Below are 15,460 nucleotides of genomic sequence, written 5' to 3'. Positions count from 1 at the left end.
AATCCGTAACGACTCGCCCTCGGTTCTTTGGCTTGCGCGACGTGCGTCTGGTGATTACGACGTCTTCAGGGTCGGCGCAAATGTGTCTCATCAACGTTATGTTCTATCGCTTCATTACACATGCTGGTCGGTGAGCATCGGATGGTTTTTGTGCCCGCCGAAAGATCCCAACCGCTCCCACCGGCCCGGCCCGTACCATCCCGGGGAAACCACTTACCTCCAATTATATTTAATTGATCGTCCGTTGTTTGCACGCCGCCCGGATGAATTTTTATTTCTACGTTGTGCGTGAAGAAATGCAAAGAGAAAGAACGAGAGACAAAAAAAAAGGCGCATGATGAGTGTCGTGAAAAAAGCTTGGCCCCGCGTGGTGGAACTGGAATGAAGGCGAGAAAAGGCGATAAAAGTAAACATAGTTCTGAACGGGCGAACGAACCATCATCATCATCCTCCCCTCGGACCGATGCGGGGAAGAAGGACAGGTTGGCGAATGTAATAGGACGTCGTATCTTCTCTGTCGAATGACCTTTCTCGGAGACCAAACCGGAATCGTCCTTCGCCGACCGAAGGACGTGTTTGCCAGCCGGCGTCGGCGAAAAGAATGAGCCGAAAACCGACTGAATAAAACATAAAAATCGTGAAAGTGCGAACAATTCCGCAACACCCCGACACAATGCGTCAATTTGTGTGAAAAATTTGTCCACCGTGCGTCCACGATGGACCATTAGGAGGGAAAGCCCGTGGTGCTTTCATTTGTGTAGGCAAGAAGAAGAAAAGGAAGAAGATGCAGGCAGAAAAACCCGACTGTGAAGAAGAGGAAGAGAAAACCCACCCCGAAACGAACCGAAACGAATTCGCAAACGCAAACGAACCGCCGGAAATCCTTCCCTTTGATGATGGTGGAATGGAAATGGGATTTTCCGTGCCATTCTTTTTTTGCTCTCCCCCCCCCCCCCCCCCCATTCATTCGGTGGCGCACCACTTTCCTCCAACCCACGCTGGAGCCATTGACGCAACAATGAATCTCACGAACGCGGACGCGGTGAACGGCTGATGATTATGTTCATGTTGACGAGCTGCTGGCGCTGTTGGTTCTCGTTAATGATGTTGTTCGTTCCGCTGCACGAATGGTGCGTAATGGGACCGAAAGGGGAAGAGTGGAGCGGCTGGAGGGCGCTGGCGAACTAATGCTCTGTTCCAGCTAAAAGGTCCGGTGCATAATGGGTGACACATTTGGTAGAATCCGCCGCGTTTCGGAAGGTGAAGACCAACCCTGGGGAAAATCTGAATCCGATTGGGGGGTTATTTTTTTTTCGACCGTAAGCAGCTTTTGTGCAGTTCGTTTTCTTTCTTGTACATTTTTTCCCCCGACTAACCGTTTGACCTTTCGCGGTACAAATTTATTTTTTGTTCGATGTTCGATGTTACCTTCAATGCTCAATCATTTATTCATTGGCCGATTCCTCCGGATCGAACGTAGTTTCGGGGAAAAAGTTGATTTAAACAACTTGAAAAGGCAACACAAGACAGGCTTTAAAGATGGGTGCGTAAAGCTTGTAGAGTGATTTGTTATAGACTAGGCGTTATAGACTATTGAATTATTTATTTGTTTTTCAAGATAAGGATTTAAAATTTTCATTTTTCTGTAGTCTATCGCTGGCAAAACATTTGTGTGAAAATAAATTTAACAAGCTAATACTCCAGTTTGTAATTAATATCTTTTGTAATCGACAAAGATTCATGGCGAAGTAGATAAAAACGCTTATTTAAGAAAAAGGTTACCGGTAGGTCTTGAATAAACCCAACTGACATATTATATTATGTACATAATCAAACCATTATAATGTTGTATTTATGAAAATTTTGCAAAAAAAAACCTCTGTGAAATTAGAGATAAACTTACATCCAACGGTTAACAACCATCCAAAACTAAATATCATTTTCTCTCGACTCCAGTGCAAAGGCAGTTCTGTAATTTACAGCCAAAATCAATGAATTTGACTGAGCATGCCCTTCTGCGCTGCTAGGCAACATCCGAATAAATCCTTTCTCGACACGAGACAAACGGTTTCGCCTACTTAGCAAGGGGAGGGATGAAACGTCCAGAACTCGGTCAAAAGGTCACCGATAGGATCAACGCGAACTCGACGGCGGCTTTCGAAAGGACGATTATGATGATGAGCGGAAATGGATGGCGGACAAAATATAATTAGCACGCGCTTCGCCATTCGTACTGCAAACGAGGAACATCGCACGAGCATCACGATTTTCGAAGGTTCGGGAATATATCCGCGTGGCTTAGCGTGGATGTTGGCACACCGTGAGTGCCTCGTGGGGTCGACGAGGGCCACGGGGGTCTCGTTCTCGTTTTAATTATATTCCGTTCGATTGTTTCCCGGCCCGACGATCCACCCCCGGGACGGGGTTGAACAATGGTCTACGCTTGCGCTCTTGTGGCTTGTGCCGGGTTCGACTTTCCACCTTGGGCTCTCCGGGAGATTATCTTGCCGGTGCCGATAAGGTGTGGACAATTAAAATGAAATCTGATCGAAAGGAACAGATGACCCTCGGGAGGGTGAGAAAATGGGTTTCGTGCTCGCGGAACCGTTGCATCCGGCCGTGGCAGCAAGAAGGTATGATTAAATGAAGCGATTTTTCTATACGAGAAACACGACGCCGGACGGAAGGCAAAGATAATGTTTGCTGGATGGATTTAATTAAGATTTTGGAGCGGAAAAGATCATAGAGATAGTGAGCTTTTCCTGCTTTTTATCGCGTGCAATTTTCAAACCTAGTTGTTCTGTCTATTTTTTTAATTAATTTCCCTATTCCAATATCGTTGCTTCATCTTTTTAAAAATCTTATAAGCTTCTTTTCTGCTAGTGATGGAAAAGATGTTTTCCTCCCTCATAACAGGGCACGAATTGCGTAATGTGACACGTTTTTATTTCATACGCAAGTTCATTTTAGCTCCATTCGTATTGAGTAGTTTTCCGGTTACTGCAAATACACTTGACCTGTAAAAATATGGCACTTTCCTTACCATAGGATTGCCATAAAAATATCGCTCAACCGTAAACGTACGGTTTATTCCATCCGATCTCTATCGGTTCATCGAGTAGCTCCAGTATCCGGATCCAGTAAACAGCTTGTTCGAGCCTTTTTCCCACCCAAGTAATGGGTCGTAAACATTGTTTACGTCCACTGATTGCAATATCTTCAGCGTTCAATAGCACACAATCACGCGCCCCGATGGAAGCAACGGAACGTGATTATTGTTTTCCGGTTTGGCAAAATAAACGAGCCAAGGAAAAATCCACCTCCACCAGGAGAGGAGAAGCGTGTTGATCGAAGATTTTATGTCTCTGTCCAGGATTTCTTCCTCGTTCCAACGGGAAACCGTTGCACCGAATGGCTCCGGATTAGAGTGCATATGGGGCCGAAGCTGCACACTTTAAGTCGAAGACACGTTTTCCGGTTCGAATCGTGCAGTGGATTTCTTGAGCGGTCTAAATCCTCAACCTCCCAACATTTCAAGCTCCCCGAGTTGGTGGGTTTAGGGTGGTTTTACATCCACAGTAAAATCACGTAGCACATTTTCACCTGAAAATGGTACATTTGCATGTGCACTTGTTCTCGGGAAACGTTGAAGAGGAGGGATGGAAAATATTGCGTTATTATTGGTATTTCTTGGATTTATGTATGGCTCCAGTTCCGGGAAATTCACGAACGATGAGATTGCGAGAAACATTTTCCAGCAAGTTATGATGTTAGAAAATGAATAGAAAATAATGTTGGGAAAAGAATGTTGAAATGGAATGAAACAGTTAACGGAATATCAGATGGCGTAAGGATTAGTATTGATTTCCTTGATTGCTTCCACGCGAAAAATTTAACGCCGCTGAATAAATTTCCTTCACAAAGTACATGTGGTTGTTCATTTTGGGTTGGGTTTTGCCCAAAATTTCATTTTATTTTGTGTTACGGCGCATTCAAAAATGATTTTCCATTGTAAGAGAAGTTCCACTATTTCCTACATAACAAGGAGCCTCGAGCGTTTCCAGAAATCGGCATTTGTAGCGCAGCTCACCTCTCGACAATCTGTCATAATCTGGAGGCATTATTGGATTCATATTCAAAACACGTGCCCCGATTGTACATCGTGTTGAACGCGCCAAAGGGTTTCCTTCTCCGGGAACCCATTTCCTTCCACTTTCCTCCTTGGAAGGTCTCTCGATAAGCAAGGTCCAAATTTTCCCCAGCAAAACTGGAGAACGGAGCAAGATTAAATACAACCGGAAGGTGCAAAAGTGACACTTAATCCGAAGAAACTGCTTTTGCTGCGACACGCTTGTGCACGGAGAGACCATCCTTCTTTTAGAGCATAATTTTTCATACGCGCTCAACGCGCGAGAAGAAAGTCGGACGCACAAAGGAATGTTTCTTGCTTTTCATGAGAATGGAAAGAACGAAAAGAAAAGGAGAGCATTGGGTTGGGGGTGACAAAAAGAAGAAGGCCTGGGGTGTGCGGGCAATGGATGAATATTGCGATACATTTTTACAGCACTTTATCACCTTCGCCACCCATCCCGCCAACACCCCGCCACCCTCCAACCTAATTGGAAGGGACGGGAAAAGAGTTCGAATGGAAAGCCGTTCCCGTTTTCGAAACCATTGCCGTGTCCTTCGGCTTGCCAGATTTCTACAACTGGACATAATGGGAAAATATGGACGCCTGTGGAGCGAACGTCCAACGAGCTTGAAAAAAACGAGTGCCGCAGAGTGACGACAGGAGTTTTCCAACGGGACTCCTCCTTTGGCGACGAAGGAAAAATATGAACATTCCTGCATGCAAAACGAGTGCGCCCTTCGTGAGTTGGACACATTTTTCCCGCTCGACATTATTCCCATTTTCCAATGGCTCGTTTGTGTTGCATCACTTTCCTTACCCGTGCTGTTTTACTTATACATACAGACACACACACAGCAGAAAAGTGCATAGCTTGTGCACTGGAGGCGAAAGAATCGAAATTGCAAAAGAAAAATGTCATCAGGTGAATGGCAGAAAAACTGTTACTTCATCTTCTAATCTATCGTCCACTCCAAGCGGGAGATTCCAGACTTTCGTACGCTAATTTCCATTCGTTTTTCTTTACCTACCCCCTTAAAGGGGGCGATGAGAAAAGTGTACTTTCATCGTCGAGTGAAAGCTTTCTATTCATTATTGGCATTAAGCGTGTCATTGGCAGTAGCATTTGTGCCGGGGTTTATCATCGTGTTGCGCCAAAGAAAATGCGTCATTTCACCGATCGCTACGCCTGGACCGTTGATGATAGCACGTTAATTAATTTATTCATGAGAAAACGTGAGTGAAAGCGACGGAAAGAGAGTTCCTATCCGCGAGCTCTAAAACGGTGGATGTATATTCCTTTCCATCCGATGGTCTTTAGGTTCACTTGTCCATTTCGTCGCTTTAAGCTAATCATCGCAGATTTTTTCCACTTGCTGTAAAAGTGGACACGTCATTGTAAGGGTTTTTCGCTTCGTGGAAGGATCCAAACGAATAAGCGTAGAGCAAAGGCTTTAAAGGTTGTACGGGGAGTCGGTGGAGGGAATCTAAATGAAGTCGACTACAAAATGTCATATTTTACGCGCCGCTGCTCCCATTCCAGGAAGGACACGTGGCGCGATGGAGGCGCCCGGTTGCTGATGCTCCGTGGGAAATTAATTAATGTGTGCATTGACATGATATCGTCGGCCGCTGCATCCGAAGGTTGCGGTACAATCTCACAACCTGCCGTGCTTGACCCGGCCGGATGGCGAAATGACTGCACTGCGCTGTGGTGGCGTCATCATTTACGTCAATCATCGGCAACCGCAACCGGTGCGTTTGTGTGCATGGGGCTGTCAGTGCGCCGCAAAATGCACACTCAAAAGTGAACACTCTCCCCTACCGCGGACATCACTGAGGACGGATTACCCCTAATCAGGGTAGCGATAATTGACTGACACCTTTCGGATTTTTTTAGGTTACAGAAATGAACTAATTGATGGAATAGCAATAATGAAACAGGGTGTTACAATGTGGTCACGATTTTATAGAAGGCGGTTTGTGTAACTTTTTAAAGTGGAATGATGAAAACTAATCCGTGATAGATGGAATGTTGGGTACAAAACTAAAAATATCTATGCATAATTGAAGCTGCTCGTAGAACACCGACATTGAAAATGTGTATCAGGAAAAATTGGCAAAAAAAATTGAATGTACTTTTTCGATCAAACGCCTCGTAAATGGTTGTCACCTGGGACAAAATGAAAAGAAGTGAAGTGTGATTTTGAAAAAAGCGATAACTCATTTTTCAAAAACAAAACATATACCAGGGTAACTATCCACGCAATGTTAAACTAGCATAATCAAATGATCAAACAAAGAACTGTAATCTAGTTTGAAGGTCTCATAATCAGATTGTAATGGAGCTATGAAATATTTGTGAACTTTTTTTAAGGGTCGTCTCAATATTTGATGATGGTTTTGAAAATAACTTAAGGCTATTTACTCATGGTTCTGCTCCTAATAACAACTTATTTAAAAACAAACAGTGTAACACAAAGATAGTTTTGATTTTATCTTGTTGAAGTGCTATCAAAAGATTGTGAAAGAAAATCTCCTCCTCCGTCGACAGACAAGAAGTAATTACTTTAATTCTGTCAGCTCAATCGTCCGCTTTCACGTAAAACATGGCAGAAAACATGTGCTGTTCGTGCGGAAATACCCAGCACCCATTTTGTTCACCACGTGCAGCTCACACACACACACACTCGCTCACACCAAACGTGCCAGCGAAAAATGAAACACGCGGTGCAGCAAAGCAAACTGCACCATAATTGCCTGCAGCTTCAGGTTTCGGCGGGTCGTCGGGGTGGTTTTTCATGTTGGGTTGCAAAACCCCCTTTAATGGCGCTCGCTCGCTACCGGGAGATAACAATCAATTTACTTCCCGAGCCCGAGCCGCAACAACGACACACAACAAGTTTCGCCATTAAACTGCGATAATCGTAAAGAAAGAAAAAAGTGCGGGGTTCGGGTTTGCTGAAAACGATGAAATTACTGTGCAACACAATGGCACGGGCACGATGCAGGGGCACGGGGAACCACTACAGCACTTTACGGAGGGTTTTTCTTTTGTTTTCCTGGATGCAGGCACCAGGGCGGGTGGCACTTTTCTTCATGAAAACGCGAGAATCGCCAGACGGGCTGCCAGGCTCGAGCCGGTGAAAGATCGAACGTGCGGTTGCACGTGGGCACTTGCGAAGCGGAAAATTACGAAATTTGATCATTTAATGTAGCAAACGGTTTCCCAGGTATTCTCTCCCCCTCCCTCACGATTGGTGATTGGTGTCCCATCGTTTTCGTGTAGGGTGGAGCTTTCCCGAGGCTACCGAGTGCAATTCGATGCAATTTGGGACGTGACTCGAATCATGGCGGGGTTCCGCAGCCGCAGCGAAGGAAAACAAAACGTCGTCGATACTTGCGTGCCGGGTGGGAGGAAAAAGGAGTCGATTTTCCCGGGTAGCCCACAGCTTCCCGGTTGCACCGTTCGGGGAGGAAGGTAATGAGCTTCGTAACGAGTAAATGATCGTCGGGAACAAAAGTCGTGGGTAACGGGGTAACAACACACACACATACGCACAAAGAGGAACGTTGGGAAAACCAGATGGACACTTACCGTACAGTCTCATGGTGCCATCGGCGCGGCCGAGTGAGTTAGTGCTGACGCAGTGGTACGTCCCGACGTCGGCCGGCGAGAACGAACGCACGACGAGGCGCATGTTGGTCCGAAAGCCGTGCCGTTCCTCGGCGATGCCGTACTTGGGCCTGCACCGGTGCGCCACGTGAGCGGAGGACGAAAGCAAGAAATTAGTGTCAAGCCGGCCGGGTTCGCTAATGGCTTCGGTAACGGCATGGATAATGTCGGTGGAAAACTAAAGAAAAAAAAAGGGGGATAACACACTCCCGCCGGGTTCGAGGACCGGATCCAGCTCGCTGCATTTCCCGGAAGCGTCCGGAAGAAATCAATTACCAAACCAAACCCGGGGAGAGTGTGTTTTTGGGAGGGTTCTAGGTGAGGATCGGGCCTGGTTCGGGGTTCCTGTTGTACGGTTCGAACCACGAACTCTCGTTCCCTCGATTGGAGTGCCGGGAGTGGTTGACTGAAGCATTCCAACGGTTTAAAAATTGGGATCCTATGTAAATGCACCGGAGCGGCGACGAGTACCGTTAGGGAAGGAAGAAGAAAAAAACACACACTTACCCATCGAGCAGCATTTCCGGGCGGCTCAGGCCCGCCTGCTCGTAATTGCCGTTCGTTATGCTGGCGAAGCTGTTCGGCAGGACGCGACCTCCCTTCAGCCAGTAGGACACGGGAATCGGCGAGGCCTCGACCGTGCACTCGAGCTGGACGTCCGAGCCGAGTGGCGCCCCGAGCAGCTGGCTGGTGGGACGTACCGATGGTGCAACTGGTTGGTTGGTTTTTCGTTGGTTATGTCCCCGTGTTCCAGGTATCCGGAGGGTTGAAGGAAAACAGCAAACAGAACCGAAAGAAAATGACGTAAGCGCACATCCCGCACCAAGCTGTTATTAACGGAAAATTCTGGGGAAGTGCGCCCGTGAACATGCCGATGTCCGATGTACAACTAGTAAGGTTTTGTTTAAAACTCAGTGAACACTCAAGCTCTACCGTCATCATGAATTTCATGGAGCCGAAAAAGGATCTATATTGTGAACGGGAAAACTCCAGGCAAACGGTAGGGTGATTTGTTCCTAATGAGGTGTACCATTCTGCTGTTTGGGGAAATAATTACTGGATTCTGTACGTACACTGCATACACTATTGTACTGTTATTTAATAGTGATAAAAAGTATGCTTTCTTATGTAACTGAAACGATCCGGTTGCTTCCATTTGTTCGAATTCATTTAGATGAAACGAATTTCAAAATAGAGGATCCCGCTGTTCATTCGTCTTTCATTTGACTAATATTTTATTTTTGGGAAATATTAAAAACACTCCAATAAAGGGAAGGTTTAGCGAGGGTGTTGTATTTCTACTAACTATTCCTAGGTGTTGGTGCTATATAGCAATTGTTTAAACTATAGCATACGTATATCATAGCATAAATTGAAGTTCGGAAAATTGGTGTCTACTTTAAGTGAAACGTCAAAATGTTGAAAGAAACAAAGATCAATCTATAAAAATTTTGACAGAAGAAACTCATATAAGTGGGATGGTGTTGAGTTCGAGGAAAAACATATCGATTCCATTTGAAACGATAGGATCCTTCGCCAACTTTGAAACGCCTTCTTCTTCCAACTTCCAACCTTTGGTATGCTGATTTAAGTTTACAAACGCTCGTTTGAGGATCAAAAAACGTTACACAGTTGATATCATTTAATTCGGGGTTTAGCTTAGACACGAAAAAAAAACTAACTGAATACTCTAAGTTTATAGAATTTGAAAAAAGGGATCCAAAGTAAAGTTTATAATGTTGGAGGAATAACCTAGGTTGAAATAAATGCTCCTGTAAATAGATACTAAAATCTCACATCCATTCTAGTGTACGCCAGCTTTCAACAACAAGTTTATCATTTAAAAAAAAACTCAGTATCGTTGGTTGACGAGGGAAATTTAAAGAGTTTAGCGATTTCAAATTTGGTTGTTTTCGGTGTAGCTTCAAAAACTATTTCAGTGTACGTAAGGGTAAATTTGTCCGCAGCTTAAAGCGAGCGTCCTTTTACAACGCTACAAACAAGTGCCAGCAGCGCACCATATGCCTGCGGATTCGTTAAAGTGCTTGGGAAAAGCGCAAAACCCATTCATTTCGGGGGTCAGGCACGAACCGGATGAATCTCCCGCTGGAACAGGGGGGAGAGCGTACCCATTACGTTGGGCTACCACGGCCAACCACGAACATTCGCAGGCCCTCGTCGATGTGTGTGTTTGTATGCGCACACATCCTTACGCGGTTTCGCACCGCACGGTAGGATTTATGCCTCCGAAACACTGGAGCCCGGCGGGAAAATGCCCGGACTGATGGTGAATGTGTAGCTCATTTCCCAGCGCTTGGGAAAAGCCCTGGGAGTACCGACAAGGGCACCCGTTGGAAAAATGGAAACAAAGCACAGTCAAGGGCGGAACGGCAGCAGCAGGGAAAACACGGTGGTAACAGGTACTGACGCTCGGTCTGTTGAGGCCCCCGCTGGCCATTCGGTGGCAAAAAGATTGGCCTTCGGGACGGACACGGGTTTCCAGGAAAGAAACGTGTGGATGCACGAGTTAAACAAACCGCCCGATTCCTTTCGTGCTCGCGATGCATCGCGGAAAACTGATGGAAATTCTGTACCGGAATTTTGCCTTTACTGGAGTTGAAAATTCGGACATCGGTGCTCGAGGGTCGAGCCATCCTTCGCACGGTAGTGTGTATGTGTGTGTGCGTGTGATCCTAGCAACCATACTTACAGTGAACACTCAATGAAACACGCTTGCTAACGGCCGGCGGAACATCGTTCGACGCGATGCACAGATACGCGCCCATTTGTCTTCGCTCCAGCTTGGGCAGGTGCAGATGGGTTCCGTTGTATGCTTCCACTGTTGCGGGACAGGTCGGATGACGGGAGGGTTAAAGGTAAAGAAAGAGAAAAACAGAGAGAGAGAGAGAGTGCGAGGGATGGATTAGAGAATTAGAATAAAAACGATGTAAGTAACACACGGAACACTGTTCCAAACGAATCCCGTGCCATCGGTTCACGACTTGCAGTATCTGCACAGGATGGAATTCCTCCCCCCCCCCCTCCCCTCCCTTTAATCACGATTCGAGGTTTTCCACCCGCATCCTTTGCCAGCGGCGCGGTCGTGTCGGTACCAACCGTGAATGATTGGCTGGCATTCGCACACGAAGCCCGACGAGGGCAGGAAGCTATCTTTTGTTGGCGCCTCAAGCGTGCTCCCCACACGAGGTGAATGTTATGTTCCTCCCGAACCGACCGACCCTCCCCCCCCTCCCCTCCTCCGCACGGCTACAAGGGTGAATTCATTCGCGGGTATAAATTTATGTAATTGGAAGTTTAATGGGATTTCCAGTACAACCGTGAACCGACGAAACCCGAAGGACGATGAATCGTACGACAATGAATGGGATGGCGCCCTTTTCGTAGTGCCCTCCCGGTGGGTTTCCCAGACACGTCCAGAGGGAGGAGTGTCTGGGGGATTCGGAAGATTGACGGTCGGGCCGATTAGCGATGGAACAAAGGCAGTCGATGGGGGGTTCCGGGGGTGATTTTTCCGCTCATGTCTTCCCTTGGCGTGGAGTGTTTCTTTTTCAAATTGTATTGAAAACTGCACTGCATGTGGACATTCGCTCGCCCACCACCAAAGTCCCCCGGCCCTGGCGGTGTTGGACTGAGGTGCCCATTATGCAGCTCAATCGGTTTTAACTGCAAATCGAATGCAATTTACGGTGCATCCGTGGTGAGCGGGCGTAATGCTTAAGGCAAATTTATGTACACTCCCACATTTTCTTTCCCACACAGACACACTCGTGGGCGAGGGAATGTCTAGAGAAGTGACAAAGAATGACGGTGCACTGGTTTCCTGTGAGTGGTTAATTGGTTGAAGATTGTCAGCTTTTTACATTTTCCTCTCGCTGGAAATCACACAAATGACGTTAGTTGGGAAATGAGAAATATACTAGAGCGTTCCATTCTTTTGTCTGTTTGAAAATATGTTTTACAAAGCTGTTCCATTTAAGAGCTGTTCGCTTGTTCGTTCGTAATATTACGGAAATTGTGTCAAAAACAAACCAGCAACTTTTTCGTGTAATCCCAATTCAAACGATTATATAAACTAGACAAGAAACCTTCTTCAAAGATCTTTAAAATCAAATAAATAAATCGTTTTCAAACGTCATTCTTTGAAGCCTACTCAAAACACGCAACTCTTTTCGAAATTAAATCAAAACCAAGCGCCACTCTAACAAGGACCACATTGCTGACCAATTTTATTAGTTTCATTCTCGTGGTTCGAAGCATCAATGAATTGGCTGATGAAAGAACTTTTTCGATTACTCATTCTGGGAAAAGCACTTCATGTTGCGTTGTGATACCGCCCGGCACGCTGGAAGTCCGCAGACGGTGAACCGACCCTTCCGACCCATCGAAATCGAATCCGGTCAGCCTGTCCACGGACACTGAGTTAGTCAAACACTTGACCGCGTCCCGGAAGAGAAGGGCACTTGCTTGCGTGAGGGTTAGAGATCCAGACAAACGGCGGTACGCTTCCCAATCGATATCGATTTCCACCCTGATGGAGGGAGTGTCTGGGTGGAAATTCATGTTATGTGTCCTCTAAGGGAAGGAGGAACCGAATGGAGAGCCACTTTAAAGGGCCCTGTTACAACGGGATCCGTTTTGAAGCGGGAAACACGGGTGGCCAACATAAACAAACAAACAAACGAGCAAGCACGCTCCCACACGTTCCAGGGCGGAGGCTAAGAAAAGGCTGGCAACTAACGAGACGCAACCCCCCGATTCGGCTGCACGATAGCAGTTTTACGAAGAATAGGTTTCGGGGTTGGGAAAGTTTCATTTTCCGGAGGGGGGACAAGACGGTTGCGTGGTTGGTGTTGCAAATTTACGATGCGATATTTTTGAAAATATAAAGAGAAGCTTTTCAGCCCGGGCTCGAGGATCGAGGATCTTCACGCGGTAACCTCTGCCTTTCCGGCCAACGTGCGCACACACACGCAGAGCGAGGTAGACAGAAAGTTTTATAGTTTAACGACCCACTCGGTGCAGTCGGAGGTTTCCCTTTTCGGGCCATCGAGCCAATAACTTTTGGTCGAGAGTCGCCCCCGACCGAATCAACACACGAACGAACACACGTGCATTTCCCGCAAAGATCTTGCAATAGTGTCTTATTTACTTGCCTTTTCATTCCCCGTCCCTCCCTTCCCCATTTTCCTTTCGGCAATAAGTTTAAAGTTCTTCCTCTCTTTGGTGAAATATCACTGTTTCTGGTTCTGCTCCGTTACCGAAGTTGGTCCCGAGACGCTCCGTGACCCCGGTAAACCTCGAACCGTTAAGAAACTTGCGGCACAAAATCTCTCCTTCCACCTCCCTCTACCGCGTCAGTGAAGGGCGGAACCGGGCGGTTGATCCACGAGCAAGATAAGAGCACCCGGGGAAAAGTAAGCGGGCGCTCCCGTACGATCGGGAAGGAAATTGGAAATTGTGTCTACGTGGTTTCCACCAACCCGGTTCGTGCGAGTATACCAACACCGGGAAATGCATACCATCGACGTGGGAAGTAAATTATTTCTCAATCTTTATTCCTCCGCTCAGGGTTTGATTTTTTCCAATTCGTGTCCTTCATCAGTAATGCATGGGGAGGCAGTTGTGGAAATTGCTCCCGCTTTGATAATTAACGTGTGAAAGTGCGATACACTTTCGTCGTGAGCGTAGCTTTCCGTATGAATGTTTTAACGTACTATGTTGCTTTTGGTCAACAAGGAAGGCAAGTGCGCTATATTTTGAAAGTACACATTAATATTTAAATAATTTCTCAGAACAACAACCAATTCGAATCCTTAACGTTGGAGGCTTGAGTGAGGCAATGAAGAGGAACGTTTGGCTATTAAAAAAACAAGTAATACAATTTATTTTGAGTTTTACTCATCATTTAAAGTGATTTCAACTGATGTTTGGGTTTCTTTTCGTTACGTTGCTCTATAAATTGAGACATTTTAAAGGTAATTTGATGATCCAAAATCTTTTCCCGAACGACGCCATCATTGAAACGTCAACCATGTTTACCTAATGCATTAACCTTGGTCATTCTTTCATCATGATCCCCCAATGTACATGCAGTTTTATGACATTTTCCTAGTACTAAATGACAAACATTGCCCTGGCTTTGCCTAGTTTACTCGTTTTGTACACTAACGGAGTTAAATTAAGCCTAGTAAATAAGCACGTTGGATAATGAAGGTCAATATTGGTTGATTGTTCTTGCCAAAGCCATCGTTCTTGCGTCTTTATTACGGAATAGCTATTTATGATTTAGTACGTTAAAGCCGTGAGAGATCGCTCGTGATTGGTCAAATAAATTGGCAACATTGGCCCCGGTTTCAAGAAAATTGCTTCAACGCGAACACACCTTATGTCCCCCCGCAGCCGACCCCAACCACATCCTTCCCGCACGCACCGTGCACGTCGTAATATTATTTTTGTTTACCAGTTTCGGGTGGACATTTTTCGATAATTTATTACGTCCGCTTGCCGTACCGGTCGGTTGTTTCATTATCTGCCCCGGTGGCTGTTCTCGTGCAGGTGGGCCTATGTACCTCTTCAAAAGCATGATCCACCCGGCACATTTTACGGCTAGATAAAAAACCGAGCGTGCCTCCCCGCATGCGCCCCCCACCACGCTCGGGTCATGAAATTCGAACCGGAAAATCAACCTCGGCGAAGCGCCTACGAAACACAATCTCCCATAACTCAGCGTTCGCTTGCCGGAGGCGGCCCGGGGTTAGACGTTTACTGTCCTTTCTCGCTCCGTGTCCGCCCGTGGTTCGGGTGGGCTTTCCCTTTTTGAAGAACCCCGCTTTGGTGCTGGTGGTGGTGGTGGTTTATTTTACGACGCGACTGAAGACATAAAAACTGACCACGGGGCGAAGAAATCACTGTCCGCGGGGTGGTGCCGCACACACAAAAAGCCACCCAGTCTAGCCACGCGAAGGTGGAGACTGATTTAATAAACAATTTCCTGCCGCCCCCCCAACTCGGGAAGGGAAGAAAATGGACCCGGACCGTTGGAAATGTGCTGTACGTGCGTTTTTTTTCCCCGTGCGATAGTGTGTGCGACCCGTGGTTGACCTTTCAGGGGCCCTTTTGCGACTGTATGTGTGTGTGTGTGTGTGGTGTGGTGTGAGCTTTGTTTGCGCGGTTCGGTTGAAACGAGAAATTGCTGGCAACATTAATCAATGGCTGACACGCAGCGGGAGTGAAATTGTTTTTCAGCTTAACTCGAGATGAAGCTGAGTGTAGGCATCTCCGAGCGGCAGGTCGAGGGAAAAGCGTGTCGAGTGTTTTCACCGGGGCGATAAATCAAAACAGTGAAGAGCGCGTCCCCTGTTGGGGCGGTGGGGAGAAAGTGGAGAAGTTAGCTCCTCGGAGATTCCGGAGTTATTTATTGAAATTAATGCAAATTGAGCAAGTTATTAATGTACTGTGGAGGAAAGTGCACGTGACTAGAATGTGGAAGTAGATAATTTACTTTAAAAACATCGATTATTTTCCAACCGAAGCAAGCGTTCCAATTTGCAGACAAAGATGTTTCAGATGGCGATCAATACAAAACGCACACTTCGGTCGATATGTCTGGTGGAAAGTATCAGTAAACTGTTGCG

General features: G+C 46.4%; 1 protein-coding gene across 1 annotated transcript in view; it reads right to left on the bottom strand.

Annotated features, from left to right (window-relative positions):
• Nucleotides 1-15,460, bottom strand: part of LOC131272054 (lachesin) — a 36,598-nt gene that overhangs the window by 1,022 nt on the left and 20,116 nt on the right. Inside the window, exons 4-7 of the mRNA XM_058273675.1 lie at nt 10,516-10,644; nt 8,313-8,517; nt 7,728-7,876; nt 218-277 (exon numbers count right to left, since the gene is read on the bottom strand). Of these exons, the coding sequence (XP_058129658.1) occupies nt 218-277; nt 7,728-7,876; nt 8,313-8,517; nt 10,516-10,644 (543 nt within the window). The remainder of the gene's footprint in view (nt 1-217; nt 278-7,727; nt 7,877-8,312; nt 8,518-10,515; nt 10,645-15,460) is intronic.

This window comes from Anopheles coustani, chromosome 3 (assembly GCF_943734705.1).
Source record: "Anopheles coustani chromosome 3, idAnoCousDA_361_x.2, whole genome shotgun sequence".
Lineage (NCBI taxonomy): Eukaryota > Metazoa > Arthropoda > Insecta > Diptera > Culicidae > Anopheles > Anopheles coustani.
Note: the sequence above shows the minus strand (reverse complement) of the source record. Positions and strands in the feature narration are given on the sequence as shown.